Here is a 19208-nt window from a genome sequence, read left to right as displayed (position 1 = left end):
TGCGCCCTTTGGAAGCTGTAAGTCAAACACGGCTATTGAAGCGCCGAGGCTGCGCATAAGCTTCACTGTAGCTGCGCCAAGGCCAGAAAGGCTGCCATTTGGTTAGTTTAACTTGACCAATATTTAATTTTTCTCTCACTTACCCTCCTGTAACAAGAACAATTTTATCCTGGACATTCATATTGATGGTGTTGTTGTGCTCTTCAGAGTTGCCTTGTCGAAAATACGTTAGTTCTACCTCAGAATGACCGAGGTAAAACCACATAGCTGTTCTGTACCACTGCTCCCCGAATTTGCAACCGCTGCAAACCGCCTGCTACTTCAAGCAAACCAACGGATCCATTCCCCAGATTGCGCTATCACTCTTTGAGTGAGAATCTCCAGATTCCCATTTTCTTAGCTTGCCCCACTCATCCACGTCGTCTATCGTCTGTCGCTTTTCGCTTTTTGACTTACCTTCACATCACGCGGCACTCTCAAATCCCGATATACGACCAAATTGGCCTATCGAAGACGTTATTGAGAATTATCATGCTAAAGACTGATGAAATGCAGTAGCCGACGTGCAGTAGCTCGATTCTCTCGCCAATGAAGAAGAGGCGCTTCTCCTCGCTCGGCTCCCGGTCTCGAATCGGCCCCACATCGGACCCGGCAGCGGAACACCACCAATACCAAGATGTCTTCACCCCTCCTCTTATCTTTTCTTTTCAGATTATAGCTTCTTCTATCGTCTAAAAAACATGAATTTTTCTCTTCCTCCTCTTCTTCAGTAGCCAGTCTTTTCATCCCTCCTCTCATACTCACAACATGGCAAACCGCAAAGAATCCCGCCCCGGCATCAAAGCCATGTCCTCCTCCAGCAAAGCCGACCTCTCCATCCTCTATGGCCCAGCTCAACCTGTTCCTATACACAAAACATTCGGCTGTCTCCTCCGAGAAAAAGCCAAATCTCAACCCTCAGCCCTACTCGTTGCCTCAGACCACCAGCAGAAATCACTATCCTACGCCGAGGCAGATTCCCGATCTGATGATCTCGCTCGAGGTCTGGTCGCCCTGGGGGCCAAGCAAGGCGACCGCATAGCCATCCTCATGGGCAACGAGATTGAGTACATCGAGACTTTCTTCGCATGTACCAAGCTCGGCGCGCCAGTCACGCTGGCAAACTACGCATACACTGAGCAAGAGCTACACTCTGTACTCTCGTCATGCGGTGTCTCTACACTGGTCATGGTCCCTCGTTTCGACCGCTACGACTACCGCGCCTGGATTCCCAATCTGAGAAAAGGCATTCCTTCACTCAAAAACATCATCGTTGTCAACGCAGATAAGGAACCAGCCCTCGTCAAGCTAGACTACGAAGACTACGAAGATGTCATCGTCCGCGGCCGCAATAACACCTCATTCGACCTTCTCGCTCTAGAAGCGAAAATTCATGCTAGAGACGTCATGAACCTCCAATTCACCAGTGGCTCAACTGGTCTCCCCAAAGCCTCTGCCCTCACCCACAGCGGCATCTACAACGCTGGCCGTTACATCGGCAGCACAATGTATCTCAAAGCAGAGGACCGCATCTGCCTCCCCGTCCCTCTATTCCACAGCTTTGGCCTCATCATTGGCCTCGCTGTAGCTACAGCTTATGGAGCATCTCTCATCATGCCAGCCAGTATCTTCAACGTCGAAGCAACGCTGGCTTGCATCCCTAAATACCGCTGCACAGGTCTCTACGGCGTGACAACAATGTTTGTCGCCGAAATGGCCCACCCTCGCTTCAACGACTTTGACCTCTCAAGCTTACGCTTTGCCATTCTCTCCGGCTCAGCTGTCCCCGAGCCTCTTATGCGCAAAGTCTGGAACGCATTTGGCATCACGCAGACACACACAAATTGGGGCCTCACCGAAGCCTCCTCCATCGTCACCATGACCCGTGACACCGACTCCATGGCCCAACGCACAGTCACTTCAGGGCGTCTTTTCCCAGGCTTTTCAGCCCGTATCGCCGATCCTGCCACAGGCAAAACCGTTCCCCGTGGACAAAGAGGCGAAATCGCCCTCCGCGGCAACGGCATCCAAGCAGGCTACTACGGGAACCCTCAACGCACAGCCGAAGCCCACCGCGTCTCTCCCGAGGATGGCCTTGAGTGGTTCCACACCGGTGACGAAGGCTTCTTCGACCCAGACGGCTTCTTCGTCATCACCGGCCGCATCAAGGACATGATCATCCGCGGCGGCGAAAACATCTCCCCCCTCGAAATCGAAGAGCGCCTCGTCGCCCACCCATCCATCGCACAAGCCTCCGTCATAGGCGTGCCTGATGCTAAATACGGCGAGCAGATTTGCGCCTTTGTCGAACCCACTACGGACACAGAGCGACCCTCAGATGATGAGCTGAGAGCGTGGGTTGCCGAGACGCTGGCGCATTTCAAGAGGCCGAAATATATTATTTGGTTGGGATCGCATGCTGCGTTTCAGACGTGGCCGAAGACGGCGAGTGGGAAGCTGAGAAAGCCTGATTTGAGAATTATTGCAGCGGAGATTATGAAGGGTGATGTAGTGGAGGAGGTAGTGAGAGTGCAGGAACCCGTGAGAGCGAGATTATGAGTTTGATGTTTTGGTGTATAAGTTGTACAGGTAGTTGAGCGGGCCTTTGTCCGGTTGACCATAGTTTTACCACGAATTTCAGCGAATGATACTTATTTATAAACTATTTGTAGCATTAGTAGAGAATGAAGCGTATCTCTTTTCTCGTTGCCGTTACAATTGTTCACATCTGGCAAAGTCAACACGATATGATATCAAAGTCTATCAATTTCTAAAGCCAAAAAGTAATATTAAATATATACAATAGAACGAAACCAATTATCAAGCAAAATCGCTTGAGACCAAGGAATTTCTTGGTAAAAGGGGAGGCTATCTATCTATTCCATTAAAAAGAAGTCGCATGCAATCTGTTTCCGGCGAAGTTCTTTTCCCAAAATGTTCCCACGCTATGCATATGCCTAGTGTCCTTCCCGTATATGATTCCGCATAATCCAAAAATCCATGTTTCACATTTCTCATTTCTTTCGTTTCTGATTTTACACACAGTTTGTTTCTGTTTTTCATTTTTCTGAACAAAGGAAACAACGAGTGTAGTTCGTGAAGACGATGAGTCGCTTGTCCAAGGAGCTCAAATAACTCCTTAGGGCGAGATGATGATCAAGACCAGACACAACAAAAGAAAGAGATAAGAGGCAAAGTGGTTGTTTAAAAAAAAGAGAGAAACCCAAGCGCCATCGCAATGCTTTGAAAATTCAAATTCGCGAAAAGCCTTGGATTCAGGCCTGAGATCGCGTGTCCCGTTTCCATTCCGTCATGTGCACATCAAATTCATTCGTTCGTTCGCTCTCACCATAATCTGCATTCATCAATCCCTTCTGGTGATTGATTATTGGGCCGTGGTGGTAGCCTTGGAAGACCAACCACCCGGGCTCAAATGATCCCACATCCAGGAGAAAATGCCGACTACAGGAGGCGCCCAAACGCCAATACCCTCGCTCTCTTCGACCGCGGCGGTACGTAGGGCAGCGGGAGTAGTGCGCAGCATCATGTCGTGCGATGAACTCGAAAACGAAAACATCTGAACGTCGTCGACCTGCACGAAGTCGTATCCGCTCATGGTATCGTAGATGACCTGTGGCTCTTGAGGCTCTACATCTCGCCAAGACTTTCGACTGAAAGGAGAAGTATATACCTTGGAAGGTTTGCGAGGCGGGACGCTGTTGGCATCGACCTTGATGTCAGTCTTGACATCTGCCCTCACATTCGAATCATCGATATTTGTCTTTTGATCCGTTTCGGTCTTCTTGATCTTTCTCTTGGCGCTGGTCTTCGTCTTGGGTTTGTCGCTCTTGACCATGGGTGCTTTGCCCTTGGAACGCGATTTTTTCTCAGCCTTCTTCGCTCTCCTCTCTCTCTTATCCTTCCTCTCGGTGTTTTCGTTTGTATCGGCCACCGGCGAGGCCTCTACCTCCTCTATTATTCTGTTGACGATGTTGGTCCCGATATGAATAAAGCCATCATCTCTCTCCTCCTCAACAATGTCGCCCTCCCGGACATCCTCGACAGGATGGGGCGTTGAGATTAACACAGCCTGAGGAATGCCTGGCGCGAGAGTCATCTCTATCAGTCGGTTATTTGGACCAACGACCGAGTCGACCTTGCGCACCGCGGGCGAAGCCGCTGGTAGGAGTCTAACTTTCCTCTTTTCGAGCTGTTTCCCAAGATGCATTGTGAGGGCACGAGTAGAGATCTTGGCGGATCCGACAACCCATTCCCGTACCGGTTTCCTTCCCTTGCGAGTGCGAATCAAGCCATTTTTATTGCGAACCGCTTCATCCTGATTCTCACTAGCCTGTGTCATAAAGTATACTTGCATCATCCCGTCCGGCTTTAGGGCCTCGAAAGGAGAAATAGTCGCAGCGAGGATGATGGGCGAATGGAAAAAGGCAGATGTCAGTTGTTGAGCGTTCTTGGCGCGGCCGGCCATCAAATACCGAAGCCAGTTGCCGCCGTTCTGTACAATGAAGTAGGCTGTCTGTGTATTCTGTTGAGATAGAACACAGTTCATCTTTCTTCGAGTCGCCACAACGCCGGACGAGGAAGTGATACTAGTAGTTATAATGTCGGCAGCTTCTGCTATAGTCTCCAGGCATGACACTTCTGACGAATCGGCGGTAATGGCGATATCAGGAGTCTCAGCAACAGGAGTCTCGACAGCGGCAGCACTAGTATCGTCGGTTGCACTAAGACTGGGGGCCTCTTCGGCATCCGGAGTCGTTGTGGGTACTACTTCATCCTCCACCGGGGCCATGGACGACTCGGAGAAAGGCTCCTTTGCATATCCATCATGCATCTTAGAGGAGGACTCTTCGACAATGACAGAAGATTGGCTGGTTTCAACGGAGCACGTGGAGCTCGCATCAGAGCCAGACCCATCAGTGGAGCCAACAGTATGATCAGAGGCATCCGAGGCCTTTCTAGAGCGGAGAGACTGCTCGGGTTCCCGAGCAGCAGCAATAGGAGTAGCAGTAGCAGTAACAACAATATCCGGAAGAGGCAATGGATTCTGGAGCGGTGTGGCAGGCATGAGGTGGGGGTTGGAGGCGGGGTCTGAAAAGTCGAGACATATGTTAATGATGTCGCACTCCCCTATGTCCTTGTACTTACCTTGACCTCGCCTCGCGATGAACTTTGCCGCCTTGAACTCTGGCTCCGGGGAAGCACTGCCAGACCTGGAAACGTTGGGTTAGCGCCATCGGTTTCAGAATATCAATGGTAATGGTGGTAAATGCAGATGGCTAGTGGTAAAAGATGGAGGGAGGTGTGGAACATACAACCCTTGCATTATATCGCCCCACGATTCTCTCTTGAGAGCTTTCATAGCCGCTCGAATCCTCTCCTTCAACTGCTTGGAAGACTTGACAACATTGAAGTCGGCCAGAAAAGAGTCCGACTCTGCGCCCTCGGAAAAGGCATTGAAGAAGTCAAGGGACTTTCTTAGTCTAGTTACAAAGTAGCTCCTTGCAATGGACGGATACTCTTTGTTGCGGAATTGGAGAAGAGCACGCTTGGCGTCCATTGGGTCTTGTCCGACCTTGGCAGCACGGAGTTTGACGCAGATCTATGATATGGGTACCGATTAGTATTTTATTTCTATCTTATACTGTAATCACCAAATATGCAATGAAGGATCACTTACAGAAACAGGCACAAGAAGGCCAGGTCGTTCCTTGGTAGGCACGCAGGCCTTGACAAACAACCATTTCTTCGCATCAGGGCTCAGGTTCTGCTCGACAAAGTCGGCAATCCCTTTATTCTGAACCCATGACTCCCCGCTCACAACTCGGTTGACGTGCCAGGCCTGAAAGTAGAAAGTTCCATCAGAGTTTCCACTTCTCCGGGTCATAGTAGGATATAGACTGGTGAAGGGATAAATAAAGATGGGCCGTTTTAGTGAAAAAACGGACTCCCACAATCAGACAGCAGAGGCAGAGCCGTCAAATAATAAAAATCACAAGAAAAGACAAGATATGTTGAATTATTCAAGTCCAGTCAAGGTAGGGTCACCGTGAAGATGGGTTGGCATCTCGACCTTCCAGCAACGACAATGGGAAGACTGGCCATCCATTATATCTCAGCCACGAAAACTTTGTCTCACATCTGATTCGTATGCCTCGGTCATGCATACGATTCACCTGCATCGATACCTCACGGCCACGGTGTAAGAGAATGGAGAATGCGGCTTTTGCACAAGTGTCTGTCGCTGCATCATTAACATGACAAAACCGAGACAGCTGCATTGACTTGACAGCGTGGGGCTCATCACCAATAGCACCCTGGCCACGTAGCAAAGAATACGCCATGCATCTGCATACGGTATATTGCTGGAGCGATGTCATTGGTCAATACGTCTCCATTGGTACGGATTGATTCGGCTTGCCACCGCTGCATTGCAGCCTTACGTGAAAACATTGGTCTCTACACGGCCACGACGGGTCCCGTTCCGACGGCTGTGGCCCAGCTCTCACACGACAGCGCTCGATTTAGCATTCAGGAGGCGTTGCTGTGATAAGCCATTGCGTGTTGAGGCGGGTTCCATAGCCGGATTGCGTCTGACTGGAGAAACGTGGGCAATCAACGCATCCTCTTTAAGCAAATAAGCCTCCCTTGGGCATCTTCTCCTTCTCCCCGCAGACAATAGTGCTGAAATCATTTATTGACAGCATGAGAATAAGCCGGAGACGCCAGAGAAGGGGCTCAGGTTTTGCTGCGTCTCGTAATACTCCGTCCCCCATGTTTTCGATTCTCGATATTGATACGTCACGAGCATCTATTAATGGATATGTGGATATGTGCATGTACCATCAGCTGCGTATCGGGTACGAGTGCTTTCTGCTGCGCCGCGTAGAGCTGGGACGAGTATAAGAAGCCAGCTTGTCCCAACGCGCAACCCGCGCGCGTACATGGTGGAATCATCATCAACATCATCACTCATATTCTTAATCTTTTGGCTGCCTCTTTTGTTGTCTTGGTCTGTTTTGTCAATGATTTGTTTCAGATAGCGTAATCCTCTTGTCTTTGAATCCGCCTAGCTATAATCTTTTGCCCTTTGAGAGAGCTCAGCCCACACAATAATGGCACGAATGTCTTTTTGCCCCGTCTATCCGAAGCAACTGCAAGCACGCGCAGCCCAGGACAAGCCGACCAACAACTTGGATACCCAAGGAGGAAACCTGCCAAGAGAGAAATATGAGAGATCAGAGATGACGTGAAAATGAGAGAAGCATAACAAGAGCTCCGACACCAGTTACCAATCAATGGTCACGAGCAATATCGGCCTCTCCATTACTCGTTCTCACAAGGTGGACAGACGCACCCAAGAAGAGGGAATAGCCCGAGCAGCGAGACGAGGCAAATAGGCAGACGCGCGCAGTTTTGATTGTCCTGATGCAGCTCTCAAGCCACCAGACGCAGGCCACGTCGATGAAGTGGTTTGGGATGGGCGAGATTCATTGGCGCCTGACCTCGTGACGCCCGGAGCTTGTACCTTGCGCTAGACACTGGCCAAGCTTGAAACAGGTATAGGTACAGGCACAGATACCCAAGGGAGCATAGGTAAGCCGGTACCTGAGAGACCTGAGAGAAGGGTTGTCTGTCAGAGTCGCAGCAGCGCTCAAAGTGGAAACGGACCCTTTATCCCGGCTTAGTGTTGACAGACAACGCAGCAGTCCATAAAAATGGTGGTGCGCTGTGAGCCAGTAGTATTACGTGCATGAGAGGCTCCATGAGGCGTGATGACGAAGCTGGAGAGGCATGTGCTGCGCCCTGGTATTATGAAGCTCAGTGAGAATAGTATTTGTAAACATTGTTGGGAGTTGTGAAGGGTCAGGAGCTATCAATACAACTCCTCTTACAACTAACATCTTGATGCACTGGAGCCAAGGCATAATGGCGGTACGTTCCGCTCCCGCCAACCCATCCATATCCATATCCCTGTCAAATCAATGCACTCTACACTATCACTCAGTCTTATCATTGATAGAGTCTTCAATACTGTTACTAAGCTTCTTCAACGTCCTCCGCCAGTATCCGCCAATACCCATCTCACGGATCCGAGCCACCAAAGGCTCCGCATCCCCAGACGGCACGCAGAGCATCATCTACATCAATACTATCAACCTGGGGTGATCTTTTACCCTACCGCAAAGCAATCTACCATCTACTATTACCAGTTAGCCCTTCCGCCTCGTCCCGCCCTAGAGCTTACCCTCTACCTAGTCCAGTCCAAGTCCCTCCCAACTCTAGTCACCGCTCCGAAATCGGGTCCTAAGTCAAACGCCCGGCCACTCACAGCCCGTACATTCGCAACGCAGCTCCCTCCGCCCAATGCCATTCGACGAGCGCCGGCCTCCCGTCCACCGCTCCCGACGCCAACTCGGTATCAGCATCGGTATCTCGAAAAATCGCCGGTATCGATAAATCCTCGCCATCTGACCATTCGGCGTGTTTCCCGCTTATGCTTACCATTCATTCACATTCACCCACCTAATAAAACTACCTTTTCTTGTTTGGGCATTTATTTCGTTATCGTAGGATTCAGACGGTGATGCTTACGAGTTTTGCTGCTTGCTACTGCTTATTTCAACGACCACAACTCCAGCAGGCTGCGTGCCCTTTCCCGCTTCAAAAAGAAAGGCTGACTTTTCTTCTCTTCTTTCTTCTTTTCTCACTTGCACTGCATCGCAATTGGCCAGAGAGAGTGTGTGAGAGCAAGATCAGACCATTTTGTTTACCCAAGTAGCAATTGAACCTGCGTCTGCCACTCTAGTAATTCCCCAGCCAGACGTACATCCGTCAATAAGCGCGTACTCTCAACTCCATCCCCAGATTAGCTGTTGTGTACCCTCTCCTCTCTCCTCATCTCACTTCACTTCACTGTACAAACAAGCTTCACGACAAGCATCACAACAAAGCCAAGCCAAGCCAAGCCAAATCAATGAAGACAAGCGACTCCGCGTCGCCGCCATTGGCCCCCGCCATCGCCATCATGCCAACCACAGACGGCCCCCATCACCACCTTGCTGTCGGCGCAATGACGTCGTCGCCATCCTCTGCCGTCCAGTCACAGTCACAGCCGAAGCCGAGATGGAACTCCAAGAACCTCTCCTGGCGCATTGGAGCGGATGCCTCGAGTGCTGCATGCGCTGGTGCACTGATAGCCCCAATCATAACCATCATTGATCGGTAAGTAAGCAGCATATTGCATCCTACTAATGTACCATCTTCAAATCGCATGCATATCATCACATGTCTAGCCAAGTCGCATACACATATACCTACACTCACACTATACACTCACACGATCACATACATACGTCCATTCATCACCAACAATAGCCCAATCAACCCAACATGTTATATCAAAATGAAAGCTAACATCTCCATCACAACAGCTCCATCATGGAAAACGCCTCCGGGCGCAACTCCCTCTCAAACTCCATCCGCTCATCCCTCCGCACCCTCTTCTTACGCCCACAAACCCTCCTCTTCTCAAAACCATGCGCCCTCGTCTTCGCCCTCTACTCTGGCACCTACATGACCGCAAACTCCCTCGACACATTCTCCTCCACTGTCTCCAACAGGCCCGCCTCCAGCATCACCGCAGGACCATCAAAATTCGCCGCCTCATCCCTCGCAAATGTCGGGCTCTGCGTCTATAAAGATCAAGTCTTTGTTCGAATGTTTGGTCCTCCTGGCGCAATACCGCGTCCTGTTCCACTGCCCAGTTACGTGCTCTTCACGCTGCGCGATTGTCTAACCATCTTCGCTTCTTTCAATCTCCCGCCTTTACTGGCCCCCTGGATCGATTCTCGTCTATCCGATACCCTACGCCGACATGTCTCTGGCCTGACTACGGCGCAATTCATCGCCCCCGCTTCAGTACAGCTCTTCTCTACGCCGATACATCTTCTCGGCCTGGACATGTACAACCGCCCGGGAGGCACGTTCCGTCAGCGCTGGGAAGTCGTGAAATCAAATTGGCTGGTTAGCACCGCAGCTCGCATGTGTCGCATCATCCCGGCGTTTGGTGTTGGCGGTGTCGTCAACTTGAAAATGAGACGGCATCTCATGGAAAAACTCGAATAATGATTTCTTCGGCCCCTTTTTCTATTTCTATCTTTCATTCTTTGCATACGAAGCGATATTCCAATAATTCTTTTTTTCCCTTCTTTCATTGTTTTTTCTCGTCTCTCAGCTGGGAAATATTAGATATCAGCATTCTTGCGTCTCATACCCGACGCATCACAAGTAATACGTATATACATGTATGATAGACTAGATGATATAGACGTATCACTCTCAACAGCCAGCAAACTTGGCTCAAACAATCATGATTAATCACACAAGACAAAAATGCGTACCAGGCTCAAATAATCATGAATAATCACGCAAGACAAAAATGCGTATCAGCTCGATCACTTCATCTGTATCAGTCACACCTCCATCTGCACCTCTCACATCAGTTAACATGTTTTTCCCATTTTCAGCCTCACAAACTTTCTTGCCGAAATTCTTCATTTCATCTGTCCATCCGTCCATCAATTCATTCATAAATACAGAATTCATTCCGTCTTTCCATCAATATCGGCAATAAGCATTTGTACCATACCAACACACAAAGCTAGATTCAATTCAGGGCCAAGCCCAATACATCTCCATGGGTTTTATGCATCCTCCGCTTTCACACGTCTCACATCTCTCCTCCGCATCCCTTCTCTCTCCTGAAAACTCTGTCAAACATAAAGCAAGGTATAGTTTCCGACCCGTCGTCTCTCAACAAAAGAAAAATAAAATTGTAGAAACAGTAGCACACAAAAGCACAAATGGTTCGGTAGACCGATATACATCCGACTTAGGGACTCATCCACAACTGGCTTCGTCTCCCTTTCCCAAACGCCCTTTCCGAGGCTTGGCCAATCAAAACGTATCTGAGAAAAACAATCATATAAATGCCATGCTTGAGGGGGCATTTCTTCGTCCGTAACTTTAGATAGCGTAGGACAACATGAGCTTAATGCTGAGAGAAAAATAGTCGAATAATAGAAAAGGTAATAAAGGCCGTCAGCCGGCCTGCAATTTCCATGCATAGTCCAGTCCACGTGAGTCAACCCGGATTTGCATGTTCCCAAAGACGGTGGTTACATCTGAGGGAAAAAAGTAGAAAAAATAAGAAAAATCCCAGCTGGTTGAGGTGGGTATCAGTAGTAAGTGATGGCATGCGGCTCACCACGTCATGATAATGTCTACTCCACAGCCGGTAAAGAAAAGTAGAAGAAAAATATAGACATCGAAGAATTAATAAGGCTCCAAAATACGACTATGCCACTTCCACGAACAGCATAAGTTTCTCGTTACGCCGAAGAGCTTCGTTGAGCTCGTCATTGTTTGACAGATAGGGCCTCTCTCCCGTTGGCTCGTCCTTGTAAAACAGCTGCATCTGCTCTGAGGGTGACATCTTGAGACGATCATGAATCTTGTCATAGAGCTGTTGGAACTGGATTTCTGAGGGAACGCGGATAGCAATAAGATCTTCGCCGTAGGATATCTTGATCTTCATTACAGCTCCAGGTTGAAGCTGTTGCTGCGGTTGCTGGGACGGCATCGGCGGCTGCTGTAGATGTTGCTGTTGCATAACTGGTAGTGGTACCGTTAATATTTGTACAAATGATGAATAATCAGGGGCTCAGAATGCCATGGAAGCTTACCTTGCTGTGGATTGCTCACTTGGCGTGGCGTGGCTGAGAGACCAGAGTATCCGATGCCACTCAGGTTGTTTCGCGACGACTGTCGCGAATCGGGGTTAGCATGTGACCCAGAGGACTGAGATCCTTGAGACAGTCGGTATTCCTCGTCAATCGTGGAAGGGTCCATCTCATAATCGCCTTCTCTAGGGGCAAAGAATTGCTTGACAAGCGTGCAACGGGCGATGTAAGGGGGCTGGTTAAGTAAGTTCTTGACATATGCATCCAGGTTATGCAGTCTTCCCTCTGTGATGGCATCTGTCACATAGCTCACGGGGCCAGGCATGTAGGGGAGTGTTCGCTTCTGGGTACCGGTGTTACCAGCCTCGGCGGGGAATTCAGTGAGAAGGGCAATCTGGAAGTCATAAAAGTCCTCATAGTACCTGGACAATTCCCAGTGTCGCCCATCCTCGAGCTGTGTTTCAATGACAAACCAGTACTTGTCCTCTGCAAAGCAATAGCGAGGTATCCGGGCAGAGATGGGTGCGTAGAGCTCCGTTGTCGCGCTCGATACAAATTCGTTCTGTTGGGGGGCAGCAGGCTGAGAGGGCATGCTTTGAGGGGGCTATTGGGGGATTTATATTAACACCTGATTAAGCGGGACGGATGGATGGAGAAGTGATAGACGGAGGGGATGAGATGGGATGAGATGGGATAAAGCAACTGGCAATGTAAACTGGAAAACAACAGATTCGCAGTGATATAAAACACAAAAACTCACCTGAGATCCAGGGTGGATGCTCATCCGCTCCATGCCCTGTTCCAGCGGCTGCGACGGTCCTCCACCCTCAAACTTGCCCAGTGTAATGCTGCTATTCTTGTACGCAGTCGCCATTTTCTTCCACTCTTCAACTTTGGGCACGCCTGCCGTTCTGAGGGCGGCATCAGGGTTCTCAAGGACCTTGCCCGTGCCCATATCACGGAGCTCAATAAAGGACACCGGGATCAAGCCTGGACCGCCCAGCCGACCAATGGGCTTGGCGACAAACCACTCCGGGTTGGACTGGGCGATGACAATGATAGCCTCACCGGCCTTGGCCTCCAGCTCGTCGGATCTTTCCGCATTGAAGTCGTACATGACGACGCCGTACACCATGGCGCCCTGCTTGGCCTTGGAAGCGCGCTGGCTGCCTGGCGCTCCGGCTGTGCCAGGAGGGGACTGGACTTCGCCATAACCAGAGTCATGATCCAGGTTCCTGTTGGCAGTTGGCGGGCGGCCTCCATCGGACTGCTGGCTGTCACGCTCAGTCTTTCCTAGTGCTTGGAAGAAAGCAACGGGCACGAGACCACGCGCATCGGGTAGCGCAGGGTTGCAGGCCTCGTACCAATCCGGATCGTCTTCTCGGCCGATGACGTGGAAGAAGTCGCCCTTGGAGAAGCTCAGTTCCTGGGATGAGCGAGCTTCATAGTCGTAGAGAGCGCGGATGACCTGCGTATACAGAGTAAGAGGGAAGTCTCAACAGCTATGCTATAGTAACTGGGGAATACTAAGAAACAATTTTGAAAGACGTAATGAAAAGTCATATTTGCAAACGCAACTCAAGGAAAACAGAAACGACGCAAACGAAGGCAGACCGTTTGCGCGCGAGAGTGTCATGCGACCTTGTCGATTTCGACACAAACAACGCAAACAGCAGGGAAAACTGAGATTGGCAACAAGGGGGCAGAAGGATTCAGGCGCAGCACACTGGTTTGACGAACCTTCTTGGGGGGAACGATTGCGACAGCAGCTTTGGGGGTGATGGAGACGCTGTGCTGCCTCTCCTTGTCGCCTTTCATAGACCGACGAAGAGCCTGTACCAAGCCCATGGCTGTTAGTTGGGTTTCTTCTTCTTTTGGTTATGCTTCTGCTTCTTCCGCTTCTATTCTTTCTCTCTCTTTGTTCGAAGACTTCGTCGCAAGGGAGTTTTTTGTTTTTGTTTATCTCTCTGTGCGCGCGGCGGTGACTGTGAAGAGATGGTGATCGTGACGTGACGGGTGTGAGAGCACGGCAGCTGGGCATGCCAGGCAGGATCGATATACGGGAGAGGCCATGGTGTGTCGCCGGCCCGGCAAGCTTTTGGGGAGGGGAGTGGTTTGCAGCTGGCAGCGCATGACTTGCGCAGTTGGCAATGACGCACCTTCATCTTTCTGCGTGTGTAACGGGTTCGTCCAAACTACGGCCTGGGGCGAGGGTTCGCAGGGCAAAAGTAAACAGAGGCGAGATGAGCTGTATTCGGCGATGGGATCGAAAGGGCCGCGAGGGGTCGCGCAAAAACTAAAGAGGCAAGGGAGGGGTCTTGTCTCGAGAAAAAAGAGGGATGAGGACGGCGGAGAGGCCCGGGTCGGTTCGAGCGTCGCGAGAGAGGCCGCAGGGCAGGTCGGAGTCGTGGGACGAGGTGGAAGAGGCGAGGAAGCGCAAAAAGAAGCGTTTCGCTCGGGAAGATGCACAAGAGCAGCTTCTCCTTGGTCTGTCGTGCTTCGCTGTGCTGTCGGGCGCCACACAATCTGCGCGTGCTAGCACTTTTTAATCTAGCCCAGCGTCCGCCTTTAGCCTCTTGTGTAGTGTCGGCTGCGCCTCGTGCTTCTAGAAAAGTCGAGCCTCGTGCGGCTGCAACGCGCTCACGGGAGTATTTTTAATTCTTGCTTCTGGCGGTGTTGCAACCTCAGATTTCGGCGATGCGGGCGGCCGGGCTGGAAGCGTGCAACTGCGGCGGTTGAGCTCCCGTTGTGGTCGTCTGCCTCGTTTTCGCGGTTGCGCCAATCTAATCCAAACCAATCCGGTGCAATGCAGTGCGAGCGAGAGACGATAGCGCAATCGCTTCGGGCTTCGCAGTGGGAATAATTCTACAGGGAGTCGCTCGCGCGCAGGTCCAGTCTAGGGATAAAAAGAGAGAATAAGTGTCAGTTGAGTAATATAAGAATAAATAATAATTATGAGCGACGGCTGGAGAGTGACGCCGGGAGAAGCGGCTGCAGCTGATGCGGATGCAAAGGATGGGATTGGAAAGCTGTGGTGGGAGCGACAAGATATGCGTGGCAATGTCACGAGTACATGTACCAACCGTCTGTACCGCTGCGTGGCTTTCACTGCGGTCGCTACCTGGTGAGACAAACAGCCAGGGTACTCGTACGCTGCCGTCGCTATGCTGCCATCGTTGCAACCACTTTTGAGTCGTTTCGACAGCTTTCGTACGAGTAAGCCCAAGCCCCGACCCATCTTGCTGGGTCTTGGGGGCCTGCTACAGAGTGTTAGCAGAGCCTACAGCACCTAGCTGGGGTCTTCAGACGGCTCCCGGTGGGTTGCAGGTGGGGTCCGCCAGTGCCCAAGGCGCTATCCATAGGCTGGCGACGCCCTGTAGAAACAAACAAGCTGCAAAGAGCAAGGGACCAGCAGAAAAGGAGGGGCACCGCAAGCAAGGGTTGGCCAGCAGGTTGCGTGAGCCTGCACCAAAAAGACGTCGATATACGACTTTCTGCCAGGCCCCCAGCTGCTGCAAACCAACATCAATATCTGTACATATCCATTGATCTGTACAGTAGCAAGAAGCAGGCTCTGTATCCACTGGAGCCTTGGGGCCTACTTAATATTATGGGACGGACTCCTAGCACTTAAACTACAAACTTTACGGCTTGCTATTCATAGGAACAGCAGCGCCTTTAGGCAGGTCGATCATCAGATGGATGGAGATGGATACTGTACAAGATACCTGTAGCCCTGGATGCTGAGCGCCAGCCTGCGCCGATGAGGCTGAAACGGGCATCACGATACGAATGTCACCTCTGTTGGGCATCATTTTGTCTCATGGCACTTTTATTCTGCCTTGCTTCATTTCCTATGCACGCCAATGAGCGTATCACTGATTCCATTCTCACGCTGTGTTTCCTTGCTGTCTTTTTAAGCATGACTCGACGCCCATGTTAGTGCATACACCTTGAGCAGCCACCATGTACTTATAAGGCATCAAACCCCAAGGCCTTTTTCTGGGAGGGAGCCCATATCAAAGTCTGCCTGTGATATTAAATCCAAAGGCCACCAGGCATTAGAGTAACATTATGGCCTCTCGTTATTAAAAATTTCACCCTCTCCGCCCAGCCGCCAGCCTTGTTCAACTGCACGTAGTTCCAACAACACCAGAGTCTACTTCCATACGTCTTTAGCCAGCTCCACCAATTCTGACTAGCCCCATCACGAATAAACGCCACAAGCTCCTCCCTATCTGCACGGCTCTTACTAGCCTCAATTGCCCATCAAAACTCACCCACGCCTTGCTGCCAACCTCTACATGGTGAAACACAACACCATTCAGGCCATTGACAGAAACAGTTTCACCATCTCCGGGCAGAACCGGCAACTTATCGATTGCGCTAATGCATTTCATCTCTTCGTTTCAACATGTCGTCATCTTTTCTTCTTCAGTTGCAAAAGACAAAATGAATCATGTTGCCAAAGGCAAAGGTGAAAGATGCCAGACCCATCGTAGAACCACTTCAGTGACATGCATTCGGTACTTACCATAATACCCACTGATCATCCCATGTCTGAGGTAAAAAGAGTCAAATAATGATAAAAGTTCTCGTCATTAGCAGAGTACACGCAGATGGCATCTTCTAGCAAAGCCATCATCGCTGGTCAGGTTCATCTAGATCAAACCGGCATCGCCCCTTTCTCCATCTTCCCGCCTACCCCATGTCATGCACCATCGCACACCAGCTTAAAAAATATGATAAATTCGAAATCTAATCAATTGATACTGCTTCGACTATGTAATATATGTACAAGTAAAGTCGAAAGGTGCCTCATGCAAGCTGTCATAACCCAATTTGACAAACCCATTCCTTGCCATGCAAAAAATTATTACCAACGCCAAAACACCGGCGTCCCTCCACGGCTTCAGTTCGACTATAAAATCGCTTTGAAGAGACAATGCCGGAATTACTCTGTCAAAAGAGAAATCTGGCCCAAAAAATCACCCCGCACATCGTCCAAATCCGTTTCAACCTCCAATCTCGCATTGGAGTTGCTACTATGAATCAGGTGATATCCTGCTTTGCAATAAAAGCAGAGATCTGGTGTATCAAGTTAGAGTAGTAAATCGCTCAAGAGAGTACCGTGTCAAGGTGAATGCCTCAAGTTCGCTTCATCTCTCGAGGTATCAGAGACTAATGATACTATCCGATACGGAATCGTGTTTGGAGTGGGAGGAAGAAATCACTCGTGATCCGAAAGTGACTTTTACAGACGAGATCCAAAAAGAAAAAGAAAAGAAAAAAGAAGAATGCTTTTAACCTCGTCCGAGGTCGGCAAGGTACTGTCGTTAGATGTCAAGGCAGGCTGGTCTCTTCAATAATAAAAAACAAGAGTTGGTGGCTTTGAGCCACATGCAAGTTTTGTGGGAGAGGAAAAAAAGTACTTGGTGCGACGTGGCAGAGAGCAACATCACCAAGTTAGATCTGGCCTTTAATGTCCACTTTCTGGAAAGCTGAGGCTCTAGAGGCTTCAAACAGGTTCCCAGCTTTGCCGGTCAGGAACGCAATGTACTCTGTGCGATCTTCAAGAAGGTGTTGCCCCTGGTAATCAATGATGAACTGGGCAGCATCAGCATCGGATTCGAAACCGAGCTCCTCAGTGATGAAGCGCAGCTTGACGTCAGGTTTATATCTGTTAAGGCGCATTAGCATTAAAAATATGATAAATGACAAAGAGTGTATATAACTTACCCTCTGCAGATGTTGCACAGAGCTGCAAGGCGCTCCCTCGTGACAAACATATCCATAAGATATGCACCCATGTTGGGTGTGTCAAGGTACAGCTGGAAGAACTTGTGATAGTTGCCCAATGCCAGCGTCGACCGTACGTTGAGAGCGTGCTTGATCGGCTTCTCTTCCTTCTCCGCTGCGGTTAGATCTGCCAGGGTGTCGTTCAAGCCGGTTCGGTTGGCAGTGTGAATGAAATAGAGGATACGATACGCCTTAAATTCAATGGGGTTTCCCTTCAGGCCCATTGCATACAATGATCGCAACTGGGTCTGGCACTGATTATACTCACCAATGTCCCCCTTCTCCAAGGCAATCCGGGCGTGGATTTCATAGACGGAAACGGTAAACTCGTTCTTGATGCGCTGAACCGTGAGATCCTGGCGCATCGACTTGAACTGATCGCAAATATACGAATAGTTGCTCTCCTTTCTCCACTTCTTCTTCAGCAAATCCAACGTTTGACGGAGAACTCTCTCAGGTCGCACGTTGGACGCTACAGGGGGGGCAGTGAGGCGGAGATACTTCTTCTCAAGGACTTCAGAGGTACCGACGATAGGACCAGACGTCGGCGGAGTTGGGCTGGGCGACGAGATATTGGCGGCCTTGAACTCGTTTTCGAAACGACGCTTGCGCTTGTTGGCTTCTTTTTGGAACTTACTGGACTTGGGGTCATCGAGGGCTACTCGCTTGTCGGGGGAATACGAAATGCGATCCTCGAGGGATCGGCCTGAGTTAGTAGAGTGCCATGGTGGCATGGACGTATCATTATTTGCAAAGTCATTGGACTTTCGCTTTCTAGGATTGAAAGTGTCGTCGGTATATACCGGCGTTGTCAAGGATAGCGAGGCAGCGTGATGATGTAACTTTAGCTGTGCATCACGGTCAGCTCTCACCAAAGCTTGGGGCAAGGGCATGCTATCCCAATCAATAGTGTAGAGTGCGTTGTTCTCTTTGGCGCTGCCGATGGTATCTTTTAATTTTGCTTCAAGTTCCGCACGAGAGACGGAAGTATCGTCGTTTTCAGGATGGAAAGACCGCTGAACATATCGACGAACTGATTCCGGCCATTCGGTCTTGCCTCCTTTGGGCTGTTCTACGGGTGCTGGAGGTGCATGTGCTGCAGTCCCAGGAGCAGAGGGCTGAGCGGCATTTGACGCGTACGGGTTGTACGCTGGTGGTGGCGGAGGAGGGGTGTATGCGCCGAAGCCTTGTCGTACTGGTACTGGGATGAAAGCAGGGTCTATCGAAGAGGTTAGATATTACAGGTCAAGCAAGCAAGGAGATAAGAGACATACTAGGTGGATAGGCATATGACGCTGGAGGAGGGTGCTGAGGCACGACGCCCGGCGGGTGCTGGGCGCTCGACCAACTTGGCATCATCGTAGCGGCTGGAAAATTGCTGGCTGGAGTTAGTTTTACGAGGTGCGAACGATGGATCAGGCGCGAATAGAGGTCCTGCGAGAGCTCTGGCAACAGTTTGATAATCTTTGTTGCGTGGATGAGATAAGGAGGCAACGGGTGATGTTGGGCCGCAATAGTAAAATGTGATGTGCGAGGGAGAAAGCCCCGTGACTTGAAGTCAGCGGCTAAATGCCGGCTGCTCCGAGAGGACCCTTCGTGCGCTGGCAA

At 50.3% G+C, this 19208-nt stretch overlaps 5 protein-coding genes across 5 annotated transcripts; 2 read left to right on the top strand and 3 right to left on the bottom strand.

Moving 5' to 3' along the window:
• The first annotated feature begins 432 nt into the window (after window positions 1–432).
• Window positions 433–2712, top strand: GGI43DRAFT_399362 (uncharacterized protein). The gene has a single exon (XM_083205336.1). The coding sequence runs from the start codon at window positions 808–810 to the stop codon at window positions 2596–2598; it is 1791 nt and encodes a 596-aa protein (XP_083062539.1). The 5' UTR covers window positions 433–807; the 3' UTR covers window positions 2599–2712.
• A 551-nt stretch (window positions 2713–3263) lies between these two features.
• Window positions 3264–6315, bottom strand: GGI43DRAFT_308357 (uncharacterized protein). The gene is made up of 3 exons (XM_083201652.1): window positions 5738–6315; window positions 5373–5659; window positions 3264–5270 (listed from the first exon to the last, which is right to left on the bottom strand). The coding sequence occupies exons 1-3, from the start codon at window positions 5942–5944 to the stop codon at window positions 3425–3427; spliced, it is 2340 nt and encodes a 779-aa protein (XP_083062538.1). The 5' UTR covers window positions 5945–6315; the 3' UTR covers window positions 3264–3424.
• Window positions 6316–8672: 2357 nt separating this feature from the next.
• GGI43DRAFT_308454 (uncharacterized protein) lies at window positions 8673–10342 on the top strand. The gene is made up of 2 exons (XM_083201653.1): window positions 8673–9282; window positions 9492–10342. The coding sequence occupies exons 1-2, from the start codon at window positions 9035–9037 to the stop codon at window positions 10183–10185; spliced, it is 942 nt and encodes a 313-aa protein (XP_083062537.1). The 5' UTR covers window positions 8673–9034; the 3' UTR covers window positions 10186–10342.
• A 1074-nt stretch (window positions 10343–11416) lies between these two features.
• Window positions 11417–13649, bottom strand: GGI43DRAFT_381693 (phosphatidylinositol-3-phosphate-binding protein BEM1; the record flags this gene model as incomplete). Its single annotated transcript, XM_083203151.1, has 4 exons — window positions 11417–11733; window positions 11805–12405; window positions 12562–13269; window positions 13542–13649. 4 exons carry the CDS (start codon window positions 13647–13649, stop codon window positions 11417–11419), a joined length of 1734 nt encoding a protein of 577 aa, XP_083062536.1.
• A 2895-nt stretch (window positions 13650–16544) lies between these two features.
• GGI43DRAFT_399342 (SAC3/GANP/Nin1/mts3/eIF-3 p25 family-domain-containing protein) lies at window positions 16545–19107 on the bottom strand. The gene is made up of 3 exons (XM_083205335.1): window positions 18875–19107; window positions 17541–18819; window positions 16545–17481 (listed from the first exon to the last, which is right to left on the bottom strand). Exons 1-3 carry the CDS (start codon window positions 18957–18959, stop codon window positions 17268–17270), a joined length of 1578 nt encoding a protein of 525 aa, XP_083062535.1. The 5' UTR covers window positions 18960–19107; the 3' UTR covers window positions 16545–17267.
• Between the last annotated feature and the right edge of the window lie 101 nt (window positions 19108–19208).

The sequence above is a fragment of the Trichoderma evansii genome (genome assembly GCF_050947405.1).
Source record: "Trichoderma evansii strain SZMC 28006 chromosome Unknown GGI43scaffold_5, whole genome shotgun sequence".
In the NCBI taxonomy this organism is placed as follows: Eukaryota; Fungi; Ascomycota; class Sordariomycetes; order Hypocreales; family Hypocreaceae; genus Trichoderma; species Trichoderma evansii.
Note: the sequence above shows the minus strand (reverse complement) of the source record. Positions and strands in the feature narration are given on the sequence as shown.

Bases quoted from the DNA above. Each gene is read 5' to 3' on its own strand.
- GGI43DRAFT_308357 (XM_083201652.1), bottom strand. From the start codon at position 5,944: ATGACCCGGAGAAGTGGAAACTCTGATGGAACTTTCTACTTTCAGGCC. The intron at 5,660-5,737 runs GTAAGTGATCCT...CCCATATCATAG, and splicing joins GCCTTCTTGTGCCTGTTTCT to ATCTGCGTCAAACTCCGTGC. The intron at 5,271-5,372 runs GTATGTTCCACA...CAACGTTTCCAG, and splicing joins GGCGATATAATGCAAGGGTT to GTCTGGCAGTGCTTCCCCGG.
- GGI43DRAFT_308454 (XM_083201653.1), top strand. From the start codon at position 9,035: ATGAAGACAAGCGACTCCGCGTCGCCGCCATTGGCCCCCGCCATCGCC. The intron at 9,283-9,491 runs GTAAGTAAGCAG...CCATCACAACAG, and splicing joins ATCATAACCATCATTGATCG to CTCCATCATGGAAAACGCCT.
- GGI43DRAFT_399342 (XM_083205335.1), bottom strand. From the start codon at position 18,959: ATGATGCCAAGTTGGTCGAGCGCCCAGCACCCGCCGGGCGTCGTGCCT. The intron at 18,820-18,874 runs GTATGTCTCTTA...CCTCTTCGATAG, and splicing joins GTCATATGCCTATCCACCTA to ACCCTGCTTTCATCCCAGTA. The intron at 17,482-17,540 runs GTAAGTTATATA...GCGCCTTAACAG, and splicing joins CTGTGCAACATCTGCAGAGG to ATATAAACCTGACGTCAAGC.
- GGI43DRAFT_399362 (XM_083205336.1), top strand. From the start codon at position 808: ATGGCAAACCGCAAAGAATCCCGCCCCGGCATCAAAGCCATGTCCTCC.